Here is a 15,075-nt window from a genome sequence, read left to right as displayed (position 1 = left end):
AGATATGATTTCACTCTGTCATCCCACCGGCTCCACGCCCCTCCATTCTTACCTGTCCCTCCTTCTCAAGCAAGCAAGGTGCAAAGATATGCCTTGTTTCCACAGAAGACGAGGCGAGAGTGGGTGGCTTCCATAATCGAAGCCCCTCTGGGAGGTTATGCTGTCCTCTGAGGCGCTTGTGGGGTTTCTTCATTGAGGTCCTGGGGGTCTTTGGCGTCTTCCCCCCACCTCACCACTTCTTCCCATTTCACTCAGGAGCTGCCGTGCTGAGAAAGGCAGGCAAACCGAGTTCCCACAGCGCTCTCGCCACCCCTGGGAAGCCGGGGCTCTCCTTCTATGCTACCCTACATACAGTCTGGCAGCAGTAACTCTCATGAAGTGGCAGGAGTGTAAATAATGGATATTTCTGAGGCACCATGGCGGGTTTCTGACTTCTCCCCACCCAAAGTGCCTCTTCTGTCTCTCCCCCTCCCCTTCCTGCGCCTTCCTTGTTCTCCCCCCTTGGTATCCCTCCCGCCCCACGGAGCTGTATAACAGCAGATTTGGCCACGTCTTTCCTCAGATTTCTTCTCTCTCTCCCCTGCGTTTATGGGAGGAAGCTGGGACCCAAAACAGGCGATGGGACGGGAGAGTTAAGCGCCTGTTCCTGGAGGAAGAAACGTCTCTGAACTCCAGTCACGTTTGATGGAGCCAGAAGCATGCGCACAAGCTGAGCGTGGAGCTGTCCAAGTGCTGAAATTTATAGTCCGTGTGTAAGATCAGGGCTCCTTCCCTCATTCCGGCACAGGAGGGAGCGTAGCATTTTCCCTCCAGCTCCACACCAATCACCCCCTCTCGATATTTACAACTTGCCGATAAGGAAGAGGGAGGGAAGGAGAGAGGCAAACAGCTTCTTCCCCCATTTTTAACGACGATTCAGACAAATGCCGATGTGCAAGCCCAAGGGAAATAAGAGCAGATCTGGAAGACAGACCAGCGTGGCAGCAGCGCTATTCCCCTTGGCATGGTGCTAAGGTAGAGAAGGATTTGATTTTTCTGAGCGGGGTTCAGGATTTGGGTGAAAGCATCCTAGAGAACTGCCCGTTCAGATGCTTCGTATCTTTTGTGCTGGCTGTTTCGGATGTGCCTGGGCTTAACCTAACCATGATTCCGAGGACTGGTACTTTTGATTTTTTGCCGTCTCCAATGTATAGAAACGCAGGTCTTCTCTTTCTGATTTTAAAGAAATTTAAATTATTGTTGGATTTGGGGATTTAGAGAAGACCTAGTACTTTCTGAGAGCCTCCCTCCCCTTTGATTGACTCTGGAACCGTTTCTGGGATATTTTTCCACACTCAACGCAGAAAACAGGAGGAATGAACCGACAGCTAGTGAACATTTTGACAGCCTTGTTTGCCTTTTTCTTAGAAACACACCACTTCAGGTAGGTGAAATCAGTTCCGAAAGCCTCTATTAAACCTGTAGGAATTTAAGACAACACAGGAGGAGTACTCCATAAACTTGACATATTTTAGCTGTGTTGATAAATATTTCATTTTAAATTTATGCAGACTACAGACAGGTTTCCATTTGAAAATAGCTGTTGCTTGGCAACATACTTTTAAAAAATCCAAACAAGTTTGGCCAAGTGAAGTTATATAGATACCCTTTCTGTTAGAGAAAAAAAATGTTTTATGGGCAATGAAACTGGAAACATTTCCCCATGTAATTGAAATCTACCTTCTTCAATATTATTGGAATCTCTCAGCTAGTCCCTTTTCTTCCTGTATAGGATAGTAAAATATGTTTTTTTGGGCATGGGCTTATTTTTGTCTGAGGAAATATACTCAAGTGTATTTAGTTAACCTCTAATGCACTTTAATCTCCCTGTTGTGCTAATCATAAAGGGTGGCAAAGGAGAGTTTCCACATCCTTGAGATGCATGCTTACCTGCAAAGTAGCAGTGCTGTTCTGTATTAGTGACTGTGAGTAAAAACTGGAACACTGGAGCTATTCTGGATTAATTAACATGGGGTAAAAAAAATGATATGAATTCATGTGTGTGATGCTAAAGAGACAGACAATTGCTTGTGGAAGAAACCTCAGAAAGAAGTCATTATCCCAGCAGATTTTGATGACTTCAAGAAACATCTGTTTAACATTCAACATGCCTAGATCATATTGTTTCAACTAAACACCCTGTATGTTCAGCAGAAGGAAAAGGTGGATAGTTAAATGGACAAATCAGGTTTTTAGATGAGTTTCATTATGTTTTTATTTCCAAAGGGATAATGTATTTGTCAATGTAACTGACAGCTGATGCACTTCTGTTGCAAACTGTTGGTGCTAATGAAAGGCTATTCCAAATAGCAATGGTGTAATTGATCATTATCCACTTTTTCAATTACATATTTTGTCTACTTATCAGCCTATCACAATTTCTCTACATACCAATTTAAAAAAGGGTTGTCATGTCCTGCTTAGCAATGCTATTTGTTTATTTATTAAATTTACATTCCGCCCTTCCTTCCAAAGGAAACCAGGTATGTGATGTTACAAGAGTTGATGAGGTAACATGTTACTGCTTCATATTGTAGGGATCAGGAATACTTATTGACTTCAGTGTCCAATAACCCGGAATGCATATTTGTGTGGTCACTATATAAATAAAGGGTGATATCCAAAATTAGTCGTACTCAGAGTAAACCCACTGAAATCAATGGACTTAAGTTTATTGATTTCAGTGCATCCACCCTGAGTGTGACTAATGTTGGATACCACCCATTGTATTTCTTTTTCATTTCTCTGCTCTCTCTTCACATTTAATCAATTTTTAGCACTTACTTTAAGATAACACTAGAACACAGCCTATTGTAAAAGTCCCTTTGAGAGGATTACTTCTGATCCCTATTAGATGGTTTATTCAAACATACATCAATTAAAGTACACATTTTAGACACAAAGGAATATATTAAAATGTGTGGGAGAGTTATTATGATGGAATTCATTTCCTTGTGGATCAAATTTGTTCATTTCAAGTAATTCTTGTTCTTTATCTTAAGGGGGAATGCTTAGCATGTTACATGAAGAAAGCTATGAAGGCATGAGAGCACAATTAACACCAAATAGGATATAAATTGATATGAATGCTGCAGGAAGGGGCCATTCTCCTTGCTTGATGTGGGCTGATTGAAAATTAAAAACCTCACATCTCAACATTTCCCGGAGGAAATAAATAGAATTGGTGAAGAACCAAGTCATTTAATTAATGCCTATTAAGATTGTAGAGTGTCTGTGCTTGTGTAATGTTCTGTAGACTAACACAGCCAAGGTTTCTAACTTCTCTGTGATAAGTTTTGCCAGTTTTTCTAAACTACTATGAACCCAAAATAAGGCAGCTGCGTATTTATGATTGTTGTTTTTTAGTTGTTCAGTCATGTCCGACTCTTCGTGACCCCATGGACCAGAGCACACCAGGCACTCCTGTCTTCCACTGCCTCCCGCAGTTTGGTCAATAGCCATATGCCATCAGTGATACTTATAAAATTCTTCAATGATGTCTAAGTAAAAGCCAATATTGAACAAAAAAATCTCAGTCTTCGACATTTTTTGCCTGATTCTTGAAGAGTTGTGACGCTGTTGGCTCTTCCATATTTGAGAATGATATGTAATACTTTATTAATATCATCAACATATTGTTGCTTTCTTTTCAAATTGGCAATAGATTTCTCTCATGTAATTATGTGAATTCAATCAAAGAATAATGGCTAATGGTAGTTAACTATTTGTTTAGGACAACTTTCTGTAAAGAACATGATTCCAGATCTGGGAAAACCCCTTCACAGGCACTGTCTCCTTCGGATTTCTTGGACAAACTGATGGGGCGGACATCAGGTTATGATGCACGAATAAGGCCAAATTTCAAAGGTAAGTTCTTTCTAAGTCCATTAAAAATTAATTGGGAGTCTGTAAAATACCAATTGTGATATTTACATGTGCACTAGTTTAGGCCTTTATGAAGCTCTGTTCTCACAAGCATATTAATCACCCAGTAATTAAAATGTGCTTTGCGTATATGAGTGATCCATCACAGATCCAACACCATAAACAGAACTTAATATTTTGGAAACACAAATGCTTTTTAGTAGAGTGTATTCACTTGTAGTTATCAAGGCCTAGTTCACACACATACACTTGACTTCATCCAGCTGATCATTGTACACTAAATGACTGGGGTGTGAACTTGAGTGAAGACAATTTATTCACGGTGATGTTGCACAAAATGAAAGCCCCAACTGTGGTGTTAGATCTGTTATGTCCCATTCATTGCTAGACATTGCACTTCTCAAGTGATGAACATGCATGTCTGAATCAGCTGGAAGCGTTGAGGAACCACGTAATGCATATGCATGTGTAAAGTGGCCCAAGTAATTACTCTGATTTTAGGAATGTGGTTCTTTACTGGTTTCAACACAATTCTAAAAGTGGAGTTGAATTACCTCCATATGGAAACAGGGTAGAGAATTAGTTTTTTTTATTATATTCAACTTATGTTCAACAGGCGTACTCATTTTATACATAAACAGGATATTATGTTGAACATAAGTTGAATATAATAAAAAAAAACCTATCCCATTGATTTATAAACAAACACAGCAATCTGTATATACATGTCCATGGTATTAGGCGCATGCCATTTAACTTCCTTATTTCAGGTTGATCTGCTGAAGTCTATTTGGACTGTCAAATCCCCTCTGAAATAAGTGAGCTGGTGATTAAAGAAACAGAAGGTTTAGTTATTAGCAAGTAAGACAGTGCACATGAAATACTTGGAGAGAGGGTACCCTCACCTTGGTGCACAGAAATGTTATCTTGTCCAATTATAATTTAGATCTGAGCCATTGTAGACATGATGTGTTTAAAATAAATCTGTTTCAGCCTCTGCTGTTCAGTGGACAATACAAAGGATGAGATTTCCAGAGTGGTATATAGACATAATAATCGGGTTGTGTGGAGAAAACAGGTGTTTCTGCTACTTTTGTCATTTGCCTTCCAGATGTTATTGGACTATTGCTCCCATCAGCCTCAGCCAACATGGCCAGTGGTTGGGGATGATGGGAACTGAAGTCCAGCAACAGCTGGAGGGCATCACATTTTCTGCTACATAGTAGTCAAGAGGTGGCACATTTGAGCACATAACCTATAGAAGACTGCATTTGCAAATATATCAGACTGCCACATTATACAAGAATCTGTGAGCTGAAGGTGTTGCTATCATTTGAAAAGAGGTCACAAAATGCACTTCTTTGCTTCTCACTTCTACTCCCTCCTACAGCACCCTGAATCCATTTTTTTCTGGAATCTTTAGTGTCTTCTGCTTCCTTTGCTTTCTAGCTGTTAAACCTTTGCAGGAATATATTGAAACAGTGAAGTAAAAATTGCAGAAGATGGGTATAAGCACGTGTGTCTGTGGTAGGACTGCCATATTTCAAAAAGTAAAATTCCTGACACTCGCAAAGTTGTGATTTTAAGCTGCTTTTTCCATCGTGTTGCCATACATCTGGGTGGTTTTCCCTGACATTTTGCCAATTTGGCAAAATTCCTCCCTGACACTGTTTTTACACCCGGAAACCAGGACATGTCAGGAACTTTCCTGATTTATGGCAAGCCTAGTCTGTGGAAGATGCAATAATGCTAAAGGAAGGGCCACATTCTTCACACTACACGATGGGAATAGGGCCAAAGGTGGATGCAGAGAAGACTCTTCCTGTTGCTTATAACACAGGATCCCTCTTGGCTTATAAGATCCAGGCTTAGGAAGCTGGCAGTAAACGATTTGTTAATTAATGAAACTTATGAACTGCTTGGTTGTAAAACAAGACAAAAACCCACACCACAAAGTGGTTTACAGCAATATAAAATAATGCACAAAGTGTTGTTGATAAAAAACAGTTAAAAGCAGGTATTCAAATATTCAAAGTGTAATTAAAAAAAATCAGTAGCGAATAAAATAAAGCACATATAACACCTACATGTCTAGGTAGGCTTGCCTCAACAAAAAATGTTTTAAGCTAGCACCAAATAAAGTGCAGCAAAAATGCTTATCTGATATCTATTGGCAGGGAGTTCCAAAGTATAGGTGCTGCCACACTGAAAGGTTGATTTCTTACAAGTGCAAAGCAAGTATCTTGTGGCACCTGTAACAGTGCCAGATACACAGATTGAAATGGTTGTGCAGGCATATATTAGGTAAGGCAATCTGGCAAATAAACTGGCCCCAAGCTGTTAAGGGCTTTGTATACTAATAGCCTGGTACTTGGCCTTGGCATTCTCCACTAATTACTTACAGCTTCCAGGTCAAGCACAAGGGAAGCCCCTAATTATTGTCTTGCAGTAATCCAACTTGCACACTTGCTCTTGAGAATTTCCCAAATCCTTATTAGAAGAATTTCACAAATAGTATGCAAGCTTTTGAGTTCTCCAGATTCTGTCTTTAGGCAAGATGGTAAGCAGGGCAGAGGGCAGATTTAAAAAAAAACCTCCCAAAAAACCTTTTCCTGATGTTGAAGCAATGGCAGCTGCATCTGGTCTTCAGATGGAATAGGGGAGGAGATAGCAAACATTCAGATGAAGGTGCAGATTTCAGGATGCACTGAGGTCCTGCAGGGATCAAGAAGCATAACAACTGCTGAACTGCTGAACAACTGCTTCCCATCCCTGAAACCCCAAAAAGGAAAGAAGGAAAGGCTGTTACTTCCATCGTTAGGCAAAGCACCCAGGCTCCTTGATGGGTGGAAAAACAGAACCAAGAGACACTAGACAATCTTTATGTTACTAAAGGTAGATGCCAGTTTTAGCCCATGTACCAGTTGATGTGCTAGGCACACTGTGCTGTGATATGTAGATTGGCCTAGTGAAGGTTCCTAATATGGCTACCTTCTGTATTACTTTTTTGTATGACTTGTTTGTGAGAACATTCAAGCAAAGGCCTGAATTTATATACCCTCCTTCAAAACTTTCCATAGTTACACCCCATTGATGCAATGAATATTTATTAAGTATTAATGAAGATGAAGCCATTTAGAACTCATGGTAAAAAGTAGGGTTTTGGACATGTTTTCATTCTTAACAGAATTAACATTTTTTGTTAATTGTATGCAGATAAATTTTGCTCTAGAGCAGGGGTTGTCCACCTGGTCCCTTCCGCCTACTAGTGGACGTTTCAGGATTCTAGATGGGTGGTAGGGGGTTCTACGGCACAAGCTAAATCCTCCTTCCATCGAGCACTGGTGGGCGGTAAGGAAAATTTACCATCAAGAAAGATGCATTAGTGGGTGGTAGGTATAAAAGGTTGACTACCCCTGCTCTAGACAATTGCACTTTCATAGTATGAAAATGAGGGAAGGATTCTTTGCTTCATGAAATACAGCCCTTATTTGGAATATAAAATAGATGTCAAGTGGGCTTGATTCAATGAACCCAGTGAGTTAGCAAAAGCTAGCAAAAGGATTCCTGCACATGCAACAGGACTCCCCCCTCCTTCTCCTGCTGTGCACCTCTATGCTTCCCTCAAATCTACTCTGGAGGGTTGGGAGAACCCTCCCAATAGTCTGTGGGGAGAAGAGATTGTTCTGTCTGCCACATGCTTGCACTGATGAAACAATCATATTAGCGTGATGTTGCTTGCCACCCAGTATCTTATAACGAGATGCAGCACACATGCACCATTTGAATGACAATGCCCATTAACTTCTGGCGGGGGTGGCCCCCTTAAATATTTTAGGGGGGGCTGAAGGGACCTCAACCTCATATGTATGAGGTGCATTCATATAACACTTCACAGATCACGTCCAAAACTTGCGTGCTCCTCCATGCTCTTAACTGGATAAGATAAATATATTTTTTCTTTCTGTTTTCATTCCCTGACACCAGTATGGCAAAGAGCTGCCCATGCTTGGAAGGCAAGTGATTGTAAAAGTGTCACTGAGAACAGCCTCACCCAGTTTATAAGTTTCTGACCACAACTTCAAGACATCTAGAGGGCACCAAGCTGGTTTTGGAAGACATTGGGTTGGGTTGATTTAAAGAGTCTGGTATTATGGCGACACTGCAGAGCACATCTGAGCCTTTTACACTGTGGAGCGTTTTTGAGCTTTCCTGTGCCAGTAACTTCCAATGCGATCTGCACAGTCTAACAGGTGTACATTAGCATTTAAAACGTTTAATTACTGGCTAATGAGGGAATGCTACAGTACAATAAAATGGCATATTTGAATCAGAAATATTCTCGAGCATTTTAAGCACGAGAAACAAGCTTTCAAAAAGAAGAAAATAATTCAGATACGATTAATATGTGCCAGCAGGTAGAATAATTATACGAAAAAAGGAAACTCACCTTTCAACACTCTCCTTGTATCTGATTCATACTACCAACCATTTAGTAATGCTACTTTCTATGCCAAATCTAACATGGTCTTGTAAGTGGCTTGGAGACCTTTTCCTTGTGTAACAAGCAAATAATAAGTTCAAGTCGTCATCTTCGGTGGCAGTGGGAAGCTGTTTTAAACAGCCCTTTAAAATATAACCACCCACACCCCTCAGATATGTTATGTATAAATGATCCTATGGGAAACTTTTGGTCCAGATGTTGCTGAACTGCAATTCTCATGGCCAATGGCCAGGGGTGACAGGAGTTGTAGTTCAGCAATATCTGAAGGGCCAAACTTCCCTTCACCCCTACTATAAACAAAGGATTCTCAGAACCCACACCACTTTAGGAGCCTCACAAACATCTGTTGAATCTTGCCCCTTTAACATGTGACTCACATAGCTGGGGTTCCAACTGATTTTATCTGGTGATTGCTCCCATCATATCTCACTTCTGCTTGACATACTATTATCTCATTTAGCAGTTTTTAGTAACTTCTATCCAAACTGCAGCCTGGACAATAAAGCCAATCTCTCATACTTCTCTTTTAGAGTATGGCTGCATGCAGTTATTCCCCCCCCCCCCTACTTTATTTGGGAAACTTTGCATATGGGTAAAAGAGTGATGTATTTTGAAGGATTATATCCACAGCCTTAAGGGCCACAAGCTCCTCATTTATAAAATGAAAGAGGAAATCTTTCTTCAACATTTCTAAGAAATTCATTGATCACCTACTCAGCTCCATTCCCTTTGGTGACCATGTAAGATGTTTGCATGTCTTTTCTCTCTGTCCTCAACAAAGAAGCACCTGCCCACATTTTTTGGCACATGATGCTTCTTCCCAGTGCTCCACACTATATATATGTTGGCATGTCATTTTGCCACGAATACGGCTGTCTTATTGTGATTACAATTTTTACACACTATTCAGTTTATTTCAGCTAGTAATACAACACTTAAGTTTCCAAGCTGTGTACAATAGGATTACAAAAAGCATATGGTAGGTACAATTAATTCAAATTAATAATAATACTGTAATAAAAAAAAAAGCTACTGGCAAACCAACCTGTGTTCCAAAAATGGTAGAAGGACATGATAAAAAAATATGAAGTACATAAATGCCATAACACAGATGGACTAGGCACCATACAAAACACATTTGTTCTTTTCTAGGATGGCTTAAAACATCCAGATGTGCTTGAGGTCTCTTTTTCAATTGGGAATGATTTCTCAGCTTCAGTTACCCAGGGGTAAAAACAGCAAACTCCTTTGGGACTTCCATAATGAGGCATCAGAAAAGACTCTTTTTACTGCTCATTTTTTAAAAACATCTAATGAGGGGCCTCCGCTCTGCAATTGCTCTGGGGTGAATCTCAGGTTTGTACTTTGCATACTTCACTAGGACTGTATAATAAATAAAGATGCATAAAGTCAATCATGTTGTTCAAATCATAAACATGACAAATCCTGAGCAGACACTGTCACATTTACCTTAATTTGCATCATTCCACGCCCCCAGCAGAAACATTGTTAATAGTGCTCCTATTCTGCAAAGCTGGATTCATAGAGATGAGTTTCTAGTAAGACTGAGAGATAAAGTGGGAACGGCAACAAAATGTTGCAGTGTTTTTCCATCTCCTTTGTAGGAGTGTTTCTGTCCATTGTTTTGAGCTTCCTTTGCCCGCCTTACAACAAGTAAAGAGCTCAGGCAGGGCATTTTGCCACCACCTTCATACTCACCACACCTTCACACTGCACAACACCTTAGTGTCTAGATTATGGAAAGGAATGGTCTCATTCTGCTTTTAGACAGAACTCACTCTGAGCATGGTGTCTAGTACTGGGCACCATAGTTAAAGATGAATATGGACAAACTGGATCATGGTCTGCAGAAGAGTGAGAAAGATTGTGAGAGGCCTGGAGGCCAAGTCCTAGGAGGAATGGTTGAAGAAGCTGGGCATGGAGTTAGCCTGGAGAAGAGATTATTAAGTGATGATATGATATCCTCCTCCAAATATTTGAAAGGTTGTCACATAGATGGTTGGAGCAAATCTAGTTTCTGTTGCCCCAGAGGGGAGGATCCAAACCAATGGGTTCATATTATCAAGGGGGGAAACTTAAAGAAAAGAGGAATAATTTTGTGAGCTGTTCAACAGTGGAAGAAGGTAGATTCTTTTTCACTAGAGATGTTTTATGAGAGCTGGCCACATATCTGGGATATTGGCCCAGATCTGGGATGCTGGATTTTCTAGGAGAGGCTAGACTCAATGATACTGGAGATCCCCTCTATCTCTGTGCTTCTATGGGTACTGAAATGAATTACAGTGGCACAATTACTGGGAGAGGCAGCCTTTATGACAGTTGTGTGCCCTTACATCAGTAACTAGATTGACCAGTGAGCAGAAAACAGAGGCAATGGACCATTATCTTATCCTATTCATAGCCTAGTGAGGCCAAACCTGCTTCCCTGATAAACATATGGCCAGGCAGCCTGTGTCAGGGCTTATGGTACATTATGTGTGTTTCCAGAGCTCTCCCCTTCTTACTGAAGCTACCTGTGCAGAGGTTAGACAGGGGTTAAATCACTTCTATCTCATTGAATAAGCATACTGGCCACTTTTAGTCCATGTTGCCTGCCACTGTTTTATACGTGAATCTGCCATGTCTAGGGAAAAGTATATAGGTGAATGGAAGAATGTTTTCCTTGCAGAGGGTCCCAGGTTTAGTCTCTCAAATCTCCCATTTGAAAGAAACTGTTAGCAGGTTTCTTTTGGATAGCCACTGCTTGTCAAAGTAAACAATACTGAATGGGATGGCCACTGTATGCTTTTTGGGATGGCCACCCCTGAAATGCTGTCTTCCTCTCAACCAGCACATCTTGACTGAGTTGTCTGTATAGTGGTTAAGGTGTGCCTTAGCTACTTGATGTCATGGGCATTGACTTCACGCCCACCGACAACCCTGAGACTTTGCCATGTTAGTATTTGGCTCAGATCTTGTGGTTTCGTAGTAGTATATTATCAGCTATAGCAAGGGACAATAGAACTTGCAAAAACCCTCCTGATAGTAACATAGGGAAATGCTTTCTACCAAGTCATACGATTGGCCCTTCTAGCTCAGGGGTTGCCAGTGTGGTGCCTTCCAAATGTTGTTGGTCTCCAACTCCCATCATTCCTACTGGCCATGCTACCTAGGACTTATGGGAGTTGCAGACCTAGAACTTCCAAGGACACCACGCTGTCTATTTTGACAAGAACCAGCTCTTCAGCTCTTCTTTCTCAGCTCTGTCTGAAGATGCTGGGAATTGACGCTGGCACCTTCTGTGTACAAAGCCGATGATCTGCCCTTCCCCCTCTCCTCCTTGCTTTGTCTCTCTGCTGAGAAAGCTGAGTTGCTGGAGGCACCAGAGAGCATATTTGACACCTCACCCACCCATCGCAGTCTCTCTTACCCTTGGTGTCAGAATCATGTAACCCTATTGCATATCACTCATGGCCCTCATAGCAGAATTAGGAGACTCTGCCTAATTCTGCCTTCCTTTGGAAAAAGCCTTTTCTTTCTCTTATCCATTCCATTGTACAGAGTGAAATACTGCATTTTGAGCTCTGTTATGAATGCCTTGAGTGCAGCCTCAGTTTTACTTGGCAGATTAAACAATGCTGGTGAGAGTGACGGAAAACACTACATTATTTGCATGAAACATTTTTTATCTCTCCAAAAACCGATGGTTGCAAATCCATTGTAGTAGCTAATGCCCATCTGGAAACTGGTAAGCAGCCATTATTAAACCATTTCACAAGGCAGAGGTGGGATTAAGGCAGCACGCACAGTTCCCCTGCACTGGGCGCCGAGTGGAGGTGGTGCCTTCTCGAAGCCTGGTCAGCGCTTGCCCCAAGTTCTGGAAGGAGGCATGAGGGCTGTGACAGGGTCCTAAAGTCCTCTTTTCTCACTGCCAGAGCCCTAGAGCTTCCTTCCCAAAGCCTAAAGGTAAAGGCAAAGGGACCCCTGACCATTAGGTCCAATCGTGGCCGATTCTGGGGCTGCGGCGTTCATCTTGCTTTATTGGCCGAGGGAGCTGGTGTACAGCTTCCGGCTCATGTGGCCAGCATGACTAAGCTGCTTCTAGCAAACCAGAGCAGCGCACAGAAACACCGTTTACCTTCCCGCTGGAGCAGTACCTATTTATCTACTTGCACTATGACGTGCTTTCGAACTCCTAGGTTGGCAGGAGCAGGGACCGAGCAACGGGAGCTCACCCCGTCACGGGGATTCGAACCGCTGACCTTCTGATCGGCAAGCCCTAGGCTCTGTGGTTTAACCCACAGTGCCACCCGCGTCCCTTCCCAAAGCCTAGTGCCTCCCTTACACTGCTTTCGGAAGGCATTACAAGGGCTGGGTGGGGGCCATCAAATTTTGGCCTCACACAGGGTGCCAAATTACCAAGGTCCACCCCTGCACAAGGGACCAGGATTATGCAATGTTCAGGCGCACACTTTAAAGCTCAGTGTCCAAGCACTCTTTCATCGCCCCAGAGCTTTCCCTGCAAGAACCCGCTTTCTGAGGCACAACAAACATCTAATTGGGTTTTCTTCAGATTGCTCTTTGCTCCAGTTCAACTTTAAAAAAAAGCAGGTTTTGTGGGGAAAGCTGCAGGGCACAAAAGGAGAGAGAGAGATCTTGGCACTATGCTTGGAAAGTGTGGAGGAAAGATAAATGTGGATAAGCCCCTGTTACATCAAGAGGAAGACCAGGCTTTCCTCTGGCTTTCCATGGGTGGGAGAGTTTGGATGTGGATTCAAACAGGCAACCTTCTTCCTGCAACCTAAAGTGGCTCCATCCCAGGAGAATTCCACCACAGGCTTGTTCTGAATGTATACATCAGCCCACATGTGCATTTAAACATTTCTATGTAAGCAGAACTATTCTCTTTCCTCTGTTTAGCCACTGTCACCCACCCCACCCCTGAGGACTTCTGGACAAATGAGGCCGTACTATATATAGTGCCTTCAGTGCTGTGACAGGGCTATTATTTCATGTTCTAGAGTGACAATGTGCCCCAAGTCACTCCTTCTGATGCAAAAGGACGTGTGAAACTTACTGCTGTCTCAGTCTTTGTGAGCTGCAGTTTTGGCAGGGGTTGCGGGGGGTGTATCTGATTACAATTCATCTCTTGGCGTCATGTTATTTTCATGCTGAGTCAATGGGTTTAAAGCTGGATAATAAACACACTGGACTAGGTCATTTATTTATAATTTACCCTGGCAACAGTTACAGATAATGGCTTTTGTACTTTATCTTTCTGGCACTGGGAATCGGTTTTCCGTGGATTCCACCCCCACCCCCCGTTCAAACCCATTGCATGGCAATTTGCCAATACCATGGGGAGAAAAATTAATTACCGAAAATACTCAGTTAGAGAAAGGAAACATTCAACAGCAAGTAAACAACAGAATGAAGGGTGGGGGGAACAGTTGTTGCATGGAAACAGCTTCTTAATGTGTGAAGAGGGGTGGTATGTAAAGTGCTTAGTAGAAACCCAAGAGATATCCATTTCATTTGTTGTCTAAAAATGCCAATGTTTGTATTGAAAATGGAACACTGAGCGCATATAATGGAGATCCGGAGAGATGGAGGTCTGATGAGACACAGTAGAGGAGCACCTTGTTTCTCACTCTTCCCCATGTACAAGTAAGCAATGGGTTGATCAGAGCAGTGCTTCACCCATCCACACCTTTGGAGAGGGATCACATTCACACCAGTCCATCACACATACAGGCCTATTAGTGTAATATTACAGACCCTTCAAGACCCTTTTCCAGAGACGCCCCTGATTTAAAGAAGCCACCCCGGTTTCTGATTTGATCCCAGAATGTCCTACTTTTCCTTACTTGTCTCTATTTTCATTGGATAAATGTTGGAGGGTATAGAGTTATCCAGCCCCCAAGCTGTCTGAAGGCAATCCTTTATAGGGAAGTTTTTTAAATGCTTAATGTTTTTATTATGTATTTATATATGTTGGAAGCTGCATGGCTAGGGCAACCCATTAAGATGTGTGGGATATAAACAGTATGGGTGGTGACTTGTTTCTGAAGACTTGGTCATGTGAGGGTCTGTGTGTCCCTCAATTCATGTTCTTCATTGCATACCATCAATGCAAGCCTTAATCTGTCCATTAATGCTAGATAGGGAACAATCACCTGGCAACCAGCTGCTGCCTTTGCATTTTGTCTGCAAAGTCCCTTTTGTGAAAGCTCCTCCTCTACCTGCCTCTGATCTGATGTATCTGTAGGGCAGGTGGGTGTGGCTTGGCCAAAAGAAGCCAAATGGGAAAGTCTGGCAGACCTATGGACTGGAGGCTCCCCACTCCTCCACTTGTTGGTGGGTGGTATTGTTTTTGGCTACATAAGGACTGACTGTCAGAGAACAGCCCACGTTGGACAAAAAGACTCCTTCCTGCATTGCAGGGGGTTGGATTAGATGGCCCTCGTGGTGTCTTCCAATTCTATGATTCTATCAACTGATATTGCTATTAGTATGCACAATGATTGCTCAGGAGATAAAACCCAGATTTTGTTGGCCTCTGGAAAAGCCCTGGCTTCCCCCCTGAAAATATTCTATTCCATTCCATTTGTTTTTACTTTCTACAAATGCAGAAAGCTGCCCAGTGA

General features: G+C 42.2%; 1 protein-coding gene across 11 annotated transcripts in view; it reads left to right on the top strand.

Moving 5' to 3' along the window:
* The first annotated feature begins 486 nt into the window (after positions 1 to 486).
* The window catches only part of GLRA2 (glycine receptor alpha 2), a 115,460-nt gene continuing 100,871 nt past the window's right edge, over positions 487 to 15,075 (top strand). For 2 of the 11 annotated variants that reach the window (XM_028727655.2, XM_028727659.2), the window contains exons 1-2: positions 492 to 1,423; positions 3,773 to 3,906. In XM_028727655.2, the coding sequence (XP_028583488.1) occupies positions 1,356 to 1,423; positions 3,773 to 3,906 (202 nt within the window). In that variant the 5' untranslated portion in view covers positions 492 to 1,355. Of the gene's footprint in view, positions 1,424 to 3,772; positions 3,907 to 15,075 lie in introns of those variants that run through there. The other 9 variants (XM_028727654.2, XM_028727653.2, XM_028727652.2 and 6 more) reach the window with 8 other exon arrangements.

Source organism: Podarcis muralis, chromosome 4, assembly GCF_964188315.1.
Source record: "Podarcis muralis chromosome 4, rPodMur119.hap1.1, whole genome shotgun sequence".
NCBI lineage: Eukaryota > Metazoa > Chordata > Lepidosauria > Squamata > Lacertidae > Podarcis > Podarcis muralis.
Note: the sequence above shows the minus strand (reverse complement) of the source record. Positions and strands in the feature narration are given on the sequence as shown.